Here is a 15,000-nt window from a genome sequence, read left to right on the forward strand (position 1 = left end):
GAGACGCTGACATAGCAGAGAGTTAAATGAACTCTCTGTTAGATTAAAGTTAAATTAGCCTGTCTGCTGCCAGCCAGCAGATGGATATTTATCGTTAGTGTTTGTTCCATACACATATTTTATCATCCCCTAATGGCTGCTCTCTCATGCTTATAGATGCATCTATAGCACCATGTATTAAGTACTGTAGCCGTTACATTAATCTCTTGTGGGAACAGTTAAGGCAGTATAACATAATAGACGTCTGCTCTGCACAACAGCGTTGCTCCTCAGCGTTTTGTTTATTTAAAATGTTTGACATTCCAGGGTACACAACGTTTCTATGACATCATTAGTGACCCACCGCCCTTATATGGTAATGAGCAACAACACATGACTATAGGGCAGGAGTACAGTAGATTACTTTGAACACCAATCTGTGAATGAATAAATGACAATTAAATCAATAATCGCTATTGTGGAAATCCCACAACATGACATACAAGTATAAAGACATGTTAGCTAGACATTGTTTGCATTTTTTAATATTTTTTATTAGGTTTTACAATTGTTTTACGATTTAAAAAAAAAAAAATTACCCATTAAGACCTGATCTGTGTCACTTTTTGATTTGAGCTAAAAAGCATTATTTTACACTTTGGCTATTTAAAAATAGCAGATCTACAAGCTCATAGCGTGGCACCGAGTGCCGCGCTATGAGCTTGTAGATCTGCTATTTTTGAAAAATCATGAAAATGTGTGCGAATCTTTGAATATATATTCTTTTAAAGCGAACATTTTTAACTCAAATCTTTGCTTCTGGGAACTAAATATTTTGAGATGGGGGTCCGCGGCCAAATACATATCATTTTGGGGGTCCTTGATATGAAAATGTTTGAGCACCACTGATATAGAAACATACGTTTTTCAGAAAACTGTTGGGATTTAGAAGACATTTGTAGAATCGGCTTCAGGTCTTAATGGGTTAAGAATAAAATGAGTTTAGTTTTAGTACTACAGTGCTTGAAGGGTTAGCAATCTGCTCTAGGGGCACAAAGAGCACATTCAGTAATAAAGGTGAGGAAGAACTATAATCGAGGTACCTTAGAGGCACATTAAAGGACAAAGGGGCAACAATCCATGGTGAATACATAATAGAGAACCATAATATTCATTGAATCCATAAGACAGTCTGGTTAAAAAACAGTAAAGTCATCGTAACATGAAGAAAAGCACTGTCCAGCTATTTGAGTCCAGACATAAAAAGGTTTTCAGAAACGCTGATGGGTCATAGTCCTCATTTAGCCCATCGGCCTGCAGTGTGCGGGTTTAGATCTAATAGGCCTCCTTTCTGTGGAGGAGGTTGTGGATAATATCTCCACTTCTGCGTGGCAGCTGTACCTTTTCTATTCCTACGTATCTAAGTGATGCCACAGTGTGTCCCATTGTGTTGAAGTGTAGGGCTACTGGGCTTTTGGTGGTTTTTGGTTCTTACAGTTAAGGCAGCGACACACCAAACCGATAAGTGTTGGAAAGTGTGGCCTAAAGTCCGTTGTAGTGTGTGCTGTGTGTACACGGTTGATTTCTTAAAATGATCTAATCATGTGTGTGTTAGTGAAAAGCAAACATCAAGCCATATTGTTAGCCGTGTGGAGACAGTAAGAGTTGCATCCAGCATTTATTTATTTTTTTACACCTTTCAACCGACTGACCTCCCGACTTCATTTCGACTTACAGTCTGTAGTAGTCTGGACAAAAACAGTTTGGTGTGTAACCTACTTTACATGATGGTAAGGAGGGCAATGTGTGAATGACTATGCTGGCAAATTATGTTCATTTCTTACCCGTCAATATAGTAGTATTGTAGTGTAAACACAACTTTTGTGTGTGTGTGTGTGTAATATAATTTATCGTCAGAGCCATCAGCCATGCTGTCAGGTTCTAAAGCAAGACCCTTAACAGTCACTTCCTGTCCGGATGACCTAATTTCCTGTGTTTATACACCCTGAATGAAAACACTTATTGAAGAGAGACACACACACGCACGCACGCACGCACGCACGCACGCACGCACGCACACACGCACGCACACAAGCACACACACACACACACATCCTTGGCGATGTTAGACAATACCAGAGATTGATTGTGTTGATTAGCTGACACATTATCAATCACTTTGATTGGCGTTGATCAGTTGTGATCGTAGAGACGGTCACAGTTTCCTGAATCAATCAACCTATCAGACATCAATCAATCAATCAATCAATCAATGCAACACAGTTTGACAGGTTGACATGAAGCAGTGTGTCTATAAAAGCTGTTGATAATAATACTGAACTGACGATAATCTGTGTTGAGACATTTTAACCACTTCCAACTTTATTTATTTTTTAATTCTTAAATATTGGCAAGGACAGTGATGACTTTAGTGATGAGTCTAGAGAGTTCCACAACTGAGGGCCTTTATATTTTATGAATAATTGATGTTTTGAAGTACTACAAAAGTGTAAAAGAAAGCCATGTCTTTGCCTTGTTTGGTAGGAGTAACAACCCTAAGCCCACTGCTTTGAAAACCAATGCTGATCAGAATCACCTTTTATTGTCACATCACAGCAACATGAAGTCTTTGCCGTTTCTGTGATGCTATTATTATTATTTGAATGTATTTACTAATTGTTTCCACCCAGTTTTAGCACAATTCGTTACATTTAGATATGACCATGCGCATCAGTAGGTGGAGAGGCTACGCAAGACCCTATTCTGGGGCAAACATCCTGCGAAAATAGACGATCTACAAGATCACAACGCCTGGGGGTCAACTATAGGGTTTCAGAGGTTAAAGGGACAGTTCACTCCAAAATACAATTATCTACTCACTGTCATTTCCTCATGATACAGTTTCTACGTCCACAAATCACACAACGAGGCTCTAACAAAGCTCCATTGCAAATTTCTTCAAAACAACTCAGTGGTGAACAGTTCTTCCGCTTGATTTATACTCTGTCGTGACGTGTTGTTGTGAGCTTGTAGATCTGTTTTCAGCACGTGACCCCGACGTGCGACGAACGATAAATCAGGATTTAACATTCCAACAAGGCCAAACGATGACCATAAAATGACTTCATGAAGAAAACACACACACACACAACACTTGGACACGCACGCACGCACGCACGCACGCACGCACGCACGCACGCACGCACGCACGCACGCACGCACGCACGCACGCACGCACGCACGCACGCACACACACACACACACACACACACACACACACACACACACACACACACACACACACACACACACACACACACACACACACACACACACACACACACACACACACACACAATAGAATGGACAGTTTTGTAGATCTCTGGGTTGAGAGGTTAGTAAGTTCACAGGTCAGAGCTGGGTTCACATAGACCACCTCAGGGTGTGTGTGTGTGTGTGTGTGTGTCAGAGAGGTTAGTAGTTAATGAGTGAGACAGCCCCCAGGCTAGACAGCAAAGAAGCTTTGTGTGTGTGTGTGTGTCCATGTGTGTATGTGTGTGTGTGTGTGTGTGTGTGTGCGTGTGCACATTTGCATGTGTGTGTGCTAGCTGATGTAGAACAAAGCAGGTGTTGTGGGTTCGATTCCTGGAGGTTTAGGGGTCAGATCACACTTCCTCTGTCACTCCATTCTCTTTCTATTCTTCTTTATTGCTCTCTTCCTCTTTCCATTCATCCTCTCCTCTTGGCTCCTCTGTTATTTTCTCCTCTTCCCCTCATCTCGTCTTTCAGTGGTTCTGTATTCCTCTCCTCTCCTCTCCTCTCCTCTCCCCTCCCCTCCCCTCCCCTCCCCTCCCCTCCTCTCCTCTCCTCTCCTCTCCTCTCCTCTCCTCTCCTCTCCTCTCCTCTCCTCTCCTCAAGGCTGGACACACAGACAGAGGGTAGTAATAATAGTGTCTCTATTCTGGGACAAACACTTGGTGAAGAAAGCCGATCTACAAGCTCGATCGGCTATTTTCGGCAAATAGATTTGGTGTAGAGGGTTTTAAGTAGTTTATCAGCAGAATGATTGACATGTTTCTTTAAAGCTATTTTCAAGCCTAACTTAGATGCTCCGTCGCGCTATGGTGGTGCTCGCCGAGAATAGCAGATCTACAAGCTCAGAACGCGGCACGTTCTGAGCTTGTAGATCTGATGTTCTCTGCGTGCGACACCCTCACGCGATAAAAGTATGAATCACTTCCCGGCGTCTCTCCCTCAGGAGCGTCTCACCAGCCTAAAAACACAGGACGGTGAATGAACCGAAAACCCGCAGCACCTCAAAACAACAGGTTTGAGGGGGGGGGGGGGGGGGGGGGGTGTTGTGATTTGATGACATGCAACCAGCACCAGTCTTCAATGTTTGTCAACAGATAATTGGTCTACAGTGGGGTAGCAGCAGCTAGAGGCTCTAGCTATATGGGAGTCCTCTGTCCTCTGCATGGAAAGCTGTTTAGGATCACAGGATTTTGGGGGGAATCTCAGCGCTGACGGAAGCTCGTTAGCTAACGATAGATCGTTAGCGTCTGGATGGAACTGTGTGTGTGTGTGTGTGTGTGTGTGTGTGTGTGTGTGTGTAGTTAAAGGCAGAGTGTGTGCATGTGTGTTTACCACGGAGTTTACCACCTCCAGTGTTGTGAGACCAGACCGTCGTTTCTAATTAACCCCGGCTGCTTAACGAGCCGCCAGCCAATTAACACACTGACCATGTCTGAGTGTCCTCACTGACCTCCCCTCCTCTCCTCTCCTCTCTCTTTCATTCTCTCTCTCCTTCCTCCTCCTCCCTCTCTTATCGTCTAACGCTCGTCTCCAATCCATTCTGTCCTTCGTCACTCCTCTCTTTGTGTCTAGTTTTTCTAGGTCACAGAGAGGCGGGGGGGGGGGGGGGGTGTTCAGAGTGGGTAGCAGGAGAGAGTGTTTTTGGGACATTTGGGGGATGCTGTTTCTGTCTTGTGTTTTCTACCCATAAAGCATCTGTGATATGTTTTACATAACACCACTCAGAGAACCGTTCTTCTCTAATGCAGTCTTTCTCAAACTTTATTTTTAATTTTTATTAAGACCGGGAACGCATCTGTGTCATTTTAGATTTATTTGGCTATATATATATATATATATATATGTATATATATATATATTTATATATATATATATATATATTTTTTTTTTTTTATTATTATTATTATTATTATTATTATTATTATTATTATTTTTTTTTTATTTTTTTTAAGTGAACATTTTTAACGCCAATATTTGCTTCTGGGGCTCCCTGCAACAAAATATTTTGAGATGGGGGTCCGTGTGGCCAAATACATATAATTTTGGGGGTCCTTGACATGGAAAAAGTTGGAGCACCACTGATATAGCAACCAAACAACAACGATAATGATATGTATTTGGCCTAAATACATATCATAACATATCTAAAAACATTTGGTTCCATTTGTTACACTCTCAGCGTTACAGACCTGGAAGGGTCCATTTTAGAACCCCGTCAAACAATTCTTAGGGTCCCCGGACACACATTTTGAGAGCCACTGCTCTTAATAGAACTCCTTACTTAATATATTGTCAGCATTATGCATTGAAACCTAAAACTAACCTAAACATGTGTGTGTTTTTGTTTCAGATCCGCGTTGATGGGATTACCCAGAATGCGTTGCTGTATGAGACAGTGACCGTGGTGGAGGGCAAACCCATCCTCAGAGACATGGTGTTCAGTCCTGACCACCAATACATCTATCTGCTGAGTAACAAACAGGTACACGCACACACACACACACACACACACGCACATGTGCGCACACACACACACACACACACACACACACACACACACACACACACACACACACACACACACACACACACACACACACACACACACACACACACACACACACACACACACACACACTCTACATGATAATTGTACTTGAACTGTATATGATCATAACTTTAACCAATTTATATGATCATGATATATATCAATACTGTAAATATCATGACATTATTGTAACTCTATATAATGGACTTTTCATACACCAGAATGCAGCTCAAAGTGCTGTACAGTACGGGAAAATAAAAAAAGAGAAAGAAAAGATTAAAAACACGTCCCAGACTCTTCTCCCTTCCGGCTCCCAAACTGTGGAACGAACTCCCCATTGCAGTTAGAACTGCAGACCCACTCCTAATCTTCCGCCGTAATCTGAAGACTCACCTCTTCAGACTCCACCTCAGCACGTAGCACTTGCCGTAGCCTTGACGACCTTGCAGGATTATGCAAAAGGCTAAAATCTAGATAGTATGTTATGTAGAATGCTGCCAGGGTCATTTGTAGACCTGGCCTAGTGTGTATAGTTTCAATGTAAAGATTATTTCTTTTTGGATATCATACTGTTTAGACTGATGATAGGTTATTGGTTTACCTATGATCCTAGATGACTAATTGTATGCATTTGATGTATTACCCCGTGTTTACCTTGCTTACTGTTAATCGCTCTGGATTAAGCGCGTCTGCTAAATGCCTACATTGTAATGTCAGTGGGGTAGGCTGGTCCCAGCCCATTTTAGTGCTTTAAAAACCAGTAGAAGGACTTCAACTTTAAGTCAACTCAGGGTATTGATTGATGGGTTGATATTCATTGATCATGAAAAAAACAAAACAACATCCCACAATGACCCACAATAATCAAAAGGATAATGTAAAAAAAAGCTTACGGCTGGTTTCTATTGCGGTCCTTAGTGTATGAAGTCATGTAGAGCAGTCGTTCTCAAACTTTTTCACGTCAAGGACCCTCAACTTGACACTTATTAGCCCGCGGACCCCCATTTCAAAAGATATGCCTCAGGGACCCCCATAAGAGAAGACTTTTTACGGCTCTAGCAGTGATTCTCAACCATTTTAATTTCAAGGACCCCCAGTTTGACATGCGTTAGGCTATGGACCCCCATTTAATGGCATTTCTATCTCTGGGACCCCAATTTATATTGTAAAATTAATGTTCATTTAACTCTGAGAGTGTACAAATGGAACCCGTTAGGGTCCATTTGGTTCCATTTGTACACTCTCAGAGTTAGACCCATAAGGGTCCATTTGGTTACTTACTAGCCATCATTTAGCTGGGGACCCCCTGGAACTACCTCAAGGACCCCTGGGGGTCCCCGGACCCCACTTTGAGAACCACTGATATAGAGTGCATGAATGTAAAAAGTGCAGAAAGTGTGCTTATGTGTCCAAAGGCACACATGAAGAGGTCTCCTGAGTGCATGCGTTGGAGCTAAGACTGGTGTGGTGGGCTCTCGCCCTCCAGTTCTTCTCAGTATCCTAGCAGCAGAATGTAGAATGAGTTGGAGCCTCTAAAGACTTCTTGTGGAGCCCACCAGCACAGAGTGCACTGCAGTATAAAGTCAAGTCCACTTGGGGGAGGAAAAAAAAGCATGCATCAGTTTTTGGGCATCCCTGCTGAGATAAAACATGAACCTGCACCAATGTTTCTGTAGATGAAAGAAAGGCTGTCTTTGGTCACCTTGTTAATGTGGGAGTTAAAGCAGAGATCAGTCTTAAGATGACACCTCTGACTTAATGAGGGGAGCTTAGACTTTCAAGGCTGTTTAGAATCATTAGTTTTTTTTGGCCATGACAAATATGCAGTGCTGCATATTGCCGTACTCAAATGTTTTACTTAAGTAAAAGTATCAATACTGCAATGTAGAAGTACTCTGTTACAAGTAAAAGTCCGGAATTCAAAATGTACTTGAGTAAAAGTACAAAAGTATTGGCATCAAAATATACTTAAAGTACCAAAAGTAAAAGTACTAAAATGTTTGAAAATAGCAGATCCACAAGCTTGTAGATCTGCTATATTCAAATAGCCTAGGTACAAAATAGGGCTAAAGTGGTAAATGTATATTTTATAATGTAATCATTTATATCTGCAAAGTAACTAGTAACTAAAGTTTTCAAATAATTGTAGTGGAGTAAAAGTACAATATTTGCCTCTGAGATGTAGTGGAGTGAAGTAAAAGTATGTAGACAATTGGAAATACTCCAGTAAAGTAAAAGTAGCTCAAAATTGTACTTAAGTACAGTACTTGAGTAAATGTACTTAGTTACTTTACACCACTGCAAATATGTGATGTGAATGTGATTTTAGCCAGGGAGTGGAGTGAGCCCTCTCGGAGATCCATTTACTCCAGCAGAGGAATGAAACTTCACAAAATCATTTGATATAAAAGTACTGGAACTCTAAATGATTATGAAAGTACTTTAAAAGCGACTACATGCTCCATCCCTCATAAGAACTTTCTTCTGATAGTGTATAAGTTATAACTACAAAAAAGGGCTTTTCTGACAGGTCATCAGAAGACATTTCTTAGACCAGAGCTAGTAGGGACCTTAACCCATTAAGACCTGGAACTGTGTCATTTTTTGATTTGAGCTAAAAGTTTTATTTTACACTTAGGCTATTCAAAAATAGCAGATATACAAGCTCATAGCGCGGCACCGAGTGCCGCGCTACGAGCTTGTAGATCTGCTATTTTTGAAAAATCGTGAAAATGTGTGCAAATCTTTGAATATATATATATTTTTTTTTAAAGCACACATTCTTAACTCAAATCTTTGCTTCTGGGGGGCCCCTGGAACAACACATTTTGATGGGGGTCCGCGGCCAAATACATATCATTTTGGGGGTCCTTGACATGAAAAAGATTGAGCACCACTGATATAGAAACATACGTTTTTACAACATACGAGATTTAGGAGACATGTAGAATCGGCTTCAGGTCTCAATGGGTTAAAGGCATAGTATGTGCCATATCCCTGCTGGTATTCAGCCACTGGAGCAGTGTGGTGGTGTTTACCTTCACAAACACTTTGTCCTTTCGCTGCATTTAGGTGTTTTCACTGTTTGTTTTGGTAGCCTAAAAACGTCCCTGTCTGGAGTCTGCTCATAATGCCCACCTCCCATTATTCCGACGTCCCAATAGTCCGACAAACTTTAGGTTGACTTTTTATCGCTATATGAACTATATGATCATGACTATAGAGGACAGAAGTCCTGACGTCACTCGTCCGTCCCCTGGGTTGTGGAAGTATAATGTCTCTATGGATAATAACATGGGGTCATCTTAGAATCGTCTCATATAAGAATTGTGGGTCCAAAAATAACCAAACTGTCTCTGCGATATTGTCAGGGAGGTGGCTCTGTATCGTTTATGATAGTCAGTCACTCATATTTGATACAGTCTGTTTCTGGCAAAAATTTTACTAATTCGGTGGAAGTAACATTATTGTTTTCTCACCGTCAGTTGATGCTTCATATCCATAAGAGTCAAACCGCTGGGGTCATTTGTTTATTTTTGGAACACAGTTCTTATTTTGACGCGATTAAACAAATCTATGGGAATTCAGAATGGGGGGAAAAAAACATGACCCAGGTAGGATGCATAGATTACGTCAGACTTCGGTGCTCTATACTGTAACTATTAACTCATTGAGTGCCATTAAACACGTGTTTTTACCACTATGGCGCAACGTGCCAATGACGTGTTTGACGTGTTTTTGAAAAAAATGTAAAAAAAATGTTCAGAACCCAAGATATCATTATCTGAAGATTTGCAGCTCCATCCACTCCTTGTTTAACATATAACTGAAAAAGGCTGTATCTCGCTTCCTAAGCACTTTTTTTTTACTTTGAAAACTCTGGCACTGGGACAACATAATATAGAAATATTTTTTGTTTATTCGTTTTTGTTCTTTTACATACTCATAGGTAGTACAATTGAGTGCCAGAATTTCCAAACGTTTAAAAAAATTATAATAATCTGGCACTCAATGAGTTAAATAGTAGTAGAATGCAGCTTAATGCAACTGTCTCTTACTCTCACTTCAATTCAACTGGCTTAATTAATTGATATCAGATCCATCTCCATCTCAGAGGAAAATACTGTACTTTTTACCCGACTGCCGTTATTTGAATGCAATTGGCTTCTTGGATCAAAGTGCTCCTTCATTGCTTTGTGTTGTTGCATTAAATGCACTGATGCCATGTGATCAGTGCACGGTGGACACACCCTGGGTAAATGCATTGGTCTTTGCACATTTTTCAATAAATTCACCATTGGCGTGACGACAAAGGCCTTTGTGCGATCGCTGGGCTGTGATCAAAATTGGCCAGTTTTGATCACAGCCATGAAGCCAATTGAATTGAAGTGAGAGAGACAGTCGCGTTAAGCTGCAGTGTATTATACTGCGACAACACTGTCCCAGTTTAAAAATGCACTGTGTGTTTTCTGCTTGCCACAGTATGAGAGACACACACACACACACACACACACACACACACACACACACACACACACACACACACACACACACACACACACACACACACACACACACACACACACACACACACACACACACTATGGGGGGTAAATCGTTTCAAAATTCATACACTGCGGTACATCAAACGTGTGACTTGTGCCCGCAGAGCCACCTAATTTCCCCGTATACGCATGGTAATGATCACACGTGCGTCACGCGACACAGCACTCACGATCAGAGGTGGCAAAAGTACTCAAACGTTTTATAAGTAAAAGTATCAATACTGCAATGTAGAAGTACTCTGTTACAAGGAAAAGTCCGGAATTCTAAATTTACTTCAGTAAAAGTACAAAAGTAATGGTATGAAAATGTACCTAAAGTACTAAAAGTAACAGTACCAAAATGTTTGAAAATAGCAGATCTACAAGCTCACAGCACGTCGCATCGCTATTTTCAAATAGCAGAGGTATAACATAAGGCTAAAGTGGTTAATGTATGTTTTATAATGTAATAATGTATATCTGCAAAGTAACTAGTAACTAAAGTTTTCAAATAATTGTAGTGGAGTAAAAGTACAATATTTGCCTCTGAGATGTAGTGGAGTAGAAGTAAAAGTATAGACAATTGGAAATACTCCAGTAAAGTAAAAGTACCTCAAAATTGTACTTAAGTACAGTACTTGAGTAAATGTACTTAGTTACTTTATACCACTGCTCTCGAAATAGCGTTTTTGGCACCAAGTGCTGGCGGTTACAGCGCTGCCTGATTGGAGACAATGGTTACCCAATCAGACGTAGCGTAATCACTGATAGGAAAATGATTGTGATTACCGTTGAATCATAGTTCAGATTACGGGAGAGCTGGGCTGGCGAGGAGTTGATAAGCACCTCTTTAGACTGATTGCCTTATTGTTAACGGTTAGTGAAACTCACATCCTGAAATATATCGTTATTCTGGGTAGTTTGAGCTTGCTTCATAGTACATAGTCTACAGACCGATAATCATTTATCAGAAATGTTTTTTTTACCACTAACCAATGGTGTAAAGTAACTAAATACATTTACTCAAGTACTGTACTTAAGTACAATTTTGAGGTATTTTTACTTTACTGGAGTATTTCCAGTTTTCTGTACTTTTACTTCTACTCCACTACATCTCAGAGGCAAATATTGTACTTTTACTCCACTACAATTATTTTAAAACTTTAGTTAATAGTTACTTTGTAGATTTTGATTATTATTACAAAGCATACAGTAACGACGTCAGCCCTATATACTGTACATTTCGGCCATTTGAAAATAGCCGATCTACAAGCTCACAATGCGTCGCGATGCGACTCATTGTGAGCTTGTAGATCGGCTATTTTCAAAAGATTTTTACATTTGAAAACTTGTAAAATGGGCCATTCTGATTAATGAGTACTTTATACTTTTGGACACCAATGCTTTTGTGCTTTTACTCAAGTCAATTTTGAATGCCGGACTTTTACTTGTAACAGAGTATTTCTACATTGCAGTATTGATACTTTTACTTAAGTAAAAAATGTGAGCACTTTTTCCACCACTGCCACTAACGCTCACTTCAGTCTGTTTTACTTAGTAAAACAGACCTGAGTTGCACCGTACTTGGTGCATTCTTTTTGGATGGATGTAACTATAATGATCTTGACAATACAGTAACTGTATATGATTATGACAATACAGTAACTGTATATGATTATGACGATACAGTAACTGTATATGATTATGACAATACAGTAACTGTATATGATTATGACAATACAGTAACTGTATATGATTATGACAACCATCTGATATCAATTAAGCCAATTGGAGTGAGAGTAAGAGACAATTGCGTTAAGCTGCATTCTGTATTCTACTGCGACAACACTGTCCCAGTTAACACACACACACACACACACACACACACACACACACACACACACACACACACACACAGATAGATGCACACGTGCATGCATGCACACACTCATTCTCACTGCCATAATCCTCATTTCTCTCTCTCTTTTGTCCCTCACTCTCTGAATCCCTTTTCACACACACACACACACACACACACACACACACACACACACACACACACACACACACACACATTGTTTTAACATCTGCAGAGAGGAAGCTGCAAATGAATGTAATTCAGCTGGATGAATGATGCACTGTGTGTGTGTGTGTGTGTGTGTGTGCGCGCGTGTCTCTTGTGAGACTTTCTATTAAACTCTTATTAGACCTTTGAGAGGAAAGAGTTTTGTTCAAAAACGTTTAGTTCCTGTGCAGCTGACTACACACACACACACACACACACACACACACACACACACACACACACACACCCCCACACACACACACACACACACAGCTGAAGTGTGGTTGTATGTTGTAAAAGGCAGGCAGGATATGAAGTGACGGTAATCATGTATTGAGTTGTAAAAGAGTATAATTAAAACAGCATTTTAGTATTGTAATAGAAATATGACGCACGTGTCATGATTGCTGTTGATTGATGAATAAACACATTTTATTGAAGATGCATTTTGCGTGCGTGCGTGCGTGCGTGCGTGCGTGCGTGCGTGCGTGCGTGCGTGCGTGCGTGCGTGCGTGCGTGCGTGCGTGCGTGCGTGCGTGCGTGCGTGCGTGCGTGCGTGCGTGCGTGCGTGCGTGAAATCTTAATAAGGAGCTAATTTGATGAATGGAGAGAGAGAGAGACGAGCAGAAAGTGAGAGAGATTTTTGTTCTACTTCAGCAAAACAAAACTGGATTCATTTCACTGCAGTATTTCATAAACACACACACACAGACACACACACACACACACACACACACACACACTCTTGCACTTTTGGGGATTTGTATGATTATAATGTTTTATTGCTAACAGACAGGACTGATCACTGAGATATTACTCTGTTGAATGTTTGCACTCTCTGAGAGGAGAGAGAGAGAGAGAGAGAGAGAGAGAGAGAGAGAATCTCTATGTGGCACTAATAGAGAAATGATACATTACATGATTAGTACATAACTCAATAACTAACTAATTAACACCTATTAATATCTACCCCCGCATGCTCTCTCTCTCTCTCTCTCACACACACACACACACACACACACACACACACACACACACACACACACACACACACACACACACACACAGTGATGACAGAATCTGAACTCTGTCAGAGGCTTCCACTGATGTTTAATAATTAATATTCAGCTAATCAATATTAACTGACATAATCCACACACACACACACACACACACACACACACACACACACACACACACACACACACACACACACACACACACACACACACACACACACACAGCCTCTCATCCATTTCATTTAAATTGATTTTGTTGGTCTCTAAGTTGACAACGATGTCACTAATGCCTTTACAGTCAAGACCAATAGTCTGATATGTGTGTGTGTGTGTGTGTGTGTGTGTGTGTGTGTGTGTGTGTGTGTGTGTGTGCGTGTGCATACAGGTAACCAGACTCCCGGTAGAGAGTTGTGACCAGTACAGCAGCTGTAGCACTTGTCTGGGGTCCGGGGACCCCCACTGTGGATGGTGTGTTCTCCATAACAAGTAAGTTCAACTCATTTACATGCATTTACATACCCAACACGCTAAAACCTCTGACATGTCATCACATCACATGCTGTACACACGGTTTCCATTAACCGCCATTTACCCGCCAGTGAGCCACTGGAATGTCAATTGGCCATCTTGGCCAAATGAAAAAAACATTTGCTTATTTGTTTATTATTTTTATTATTTATTATTATGTTATTAAATAAACGTAGACAACATTGCAATACAAAAAAGTACACAACAATGACGTCTTTTTTTTTGTTGCATACATTGACTGGTTAATTTTCAGTACATTTGTGAAAGTACAGTAGGTGACAGAATTAACTCTTTAAGACCAGGAAAGCATCATCTGTGTCATTTTAAGATTTCTTTGGGCTATTCAAAAATAGCAGATATACAAGCTTATAGCGCGGCTATGAACTTGTAGATCTGCTATATATATATATTTTATTTTAAGTGAACATTTGTAAAATATTGAGTTCCAGGGACCCCCAGAAGCAAAGATTTGAGTTACAAATGTTTGCCAAAAAATTATCGAATATTTGCACAAATGTTCATGATTTTTCAAAAATAGCAGATCTACAAGCTCATAGCGCGGCACCGAGAGTGCCGCGCTATGAGCTTGTAGATCTGCTATTTTTGAATAGCCAAAGAAATCTTAAATGACAGTCAGAGATGCATTTCCAGATTGAATGGGTTTCACAATTTTACACCAAAAAGCACTTTTTCCACCACTGACTCCTAACACCTGTGACACAGCGTTCGCACAAAGGCCTTTGTCGTCACGCAATGGTTAATCTATTGAAACATGTGCAAAGACCAATGGATCTACCCAGGGTGTGTCCCAACGTGCACTGATCACATGGCATCAGTGCATTTAATGCAACAAACACAAAGCAATGAACGAGCACTTTGATCAATCCAAGAAACCATCCAGTCTCCACATGCGCCTCATATCGCAGCTCAAAACTTTGGAGTCTGTATCACATGACGCAAAATGACATCATCCCTTCATCAATGTGTTATATCGACCCGGTT

General features: G+C 40.6%; 1 protein-coding gene across 1 annotated transcript in view; it reads left to right on the forward strand.

The window, feature by feature from the left end:
• The window catches only part of plxna3 (plexin A3), a 182,182-nt gene that overhangs the window by 92,202 nt on the left and 74,980 nt on the right, over positions 1-15,000 (forward strand). Inside the window, exons 8-9 of the mRNA XM_080445057.1 lie at positions 5,645-5,776; positions 13,856-13,956. Coding sequence (XP_080301183.1) covers positions 5,645-5,776; positions 13,856-13,956 — 233 coding nt within the window. The remainder of the gene's footprint in view (positions 1-5,644; positions 5,777-13,855; positions 13,957-15,000) is intronic.

Source organism: Gymnoscopelus braueri (assembly GCF_963280865.1).
Source record: "Gymnoscopelus braueri genome assembly, chromosome: 12".
NCBI classification, from domain to species: domain Eukaryota; kingdom Metazoa; phylum Chordata; class Actinopteri; order Myctophiformes; family Myctophidae; genus Gymnoscopelus; species Gymnoscopelus braueri.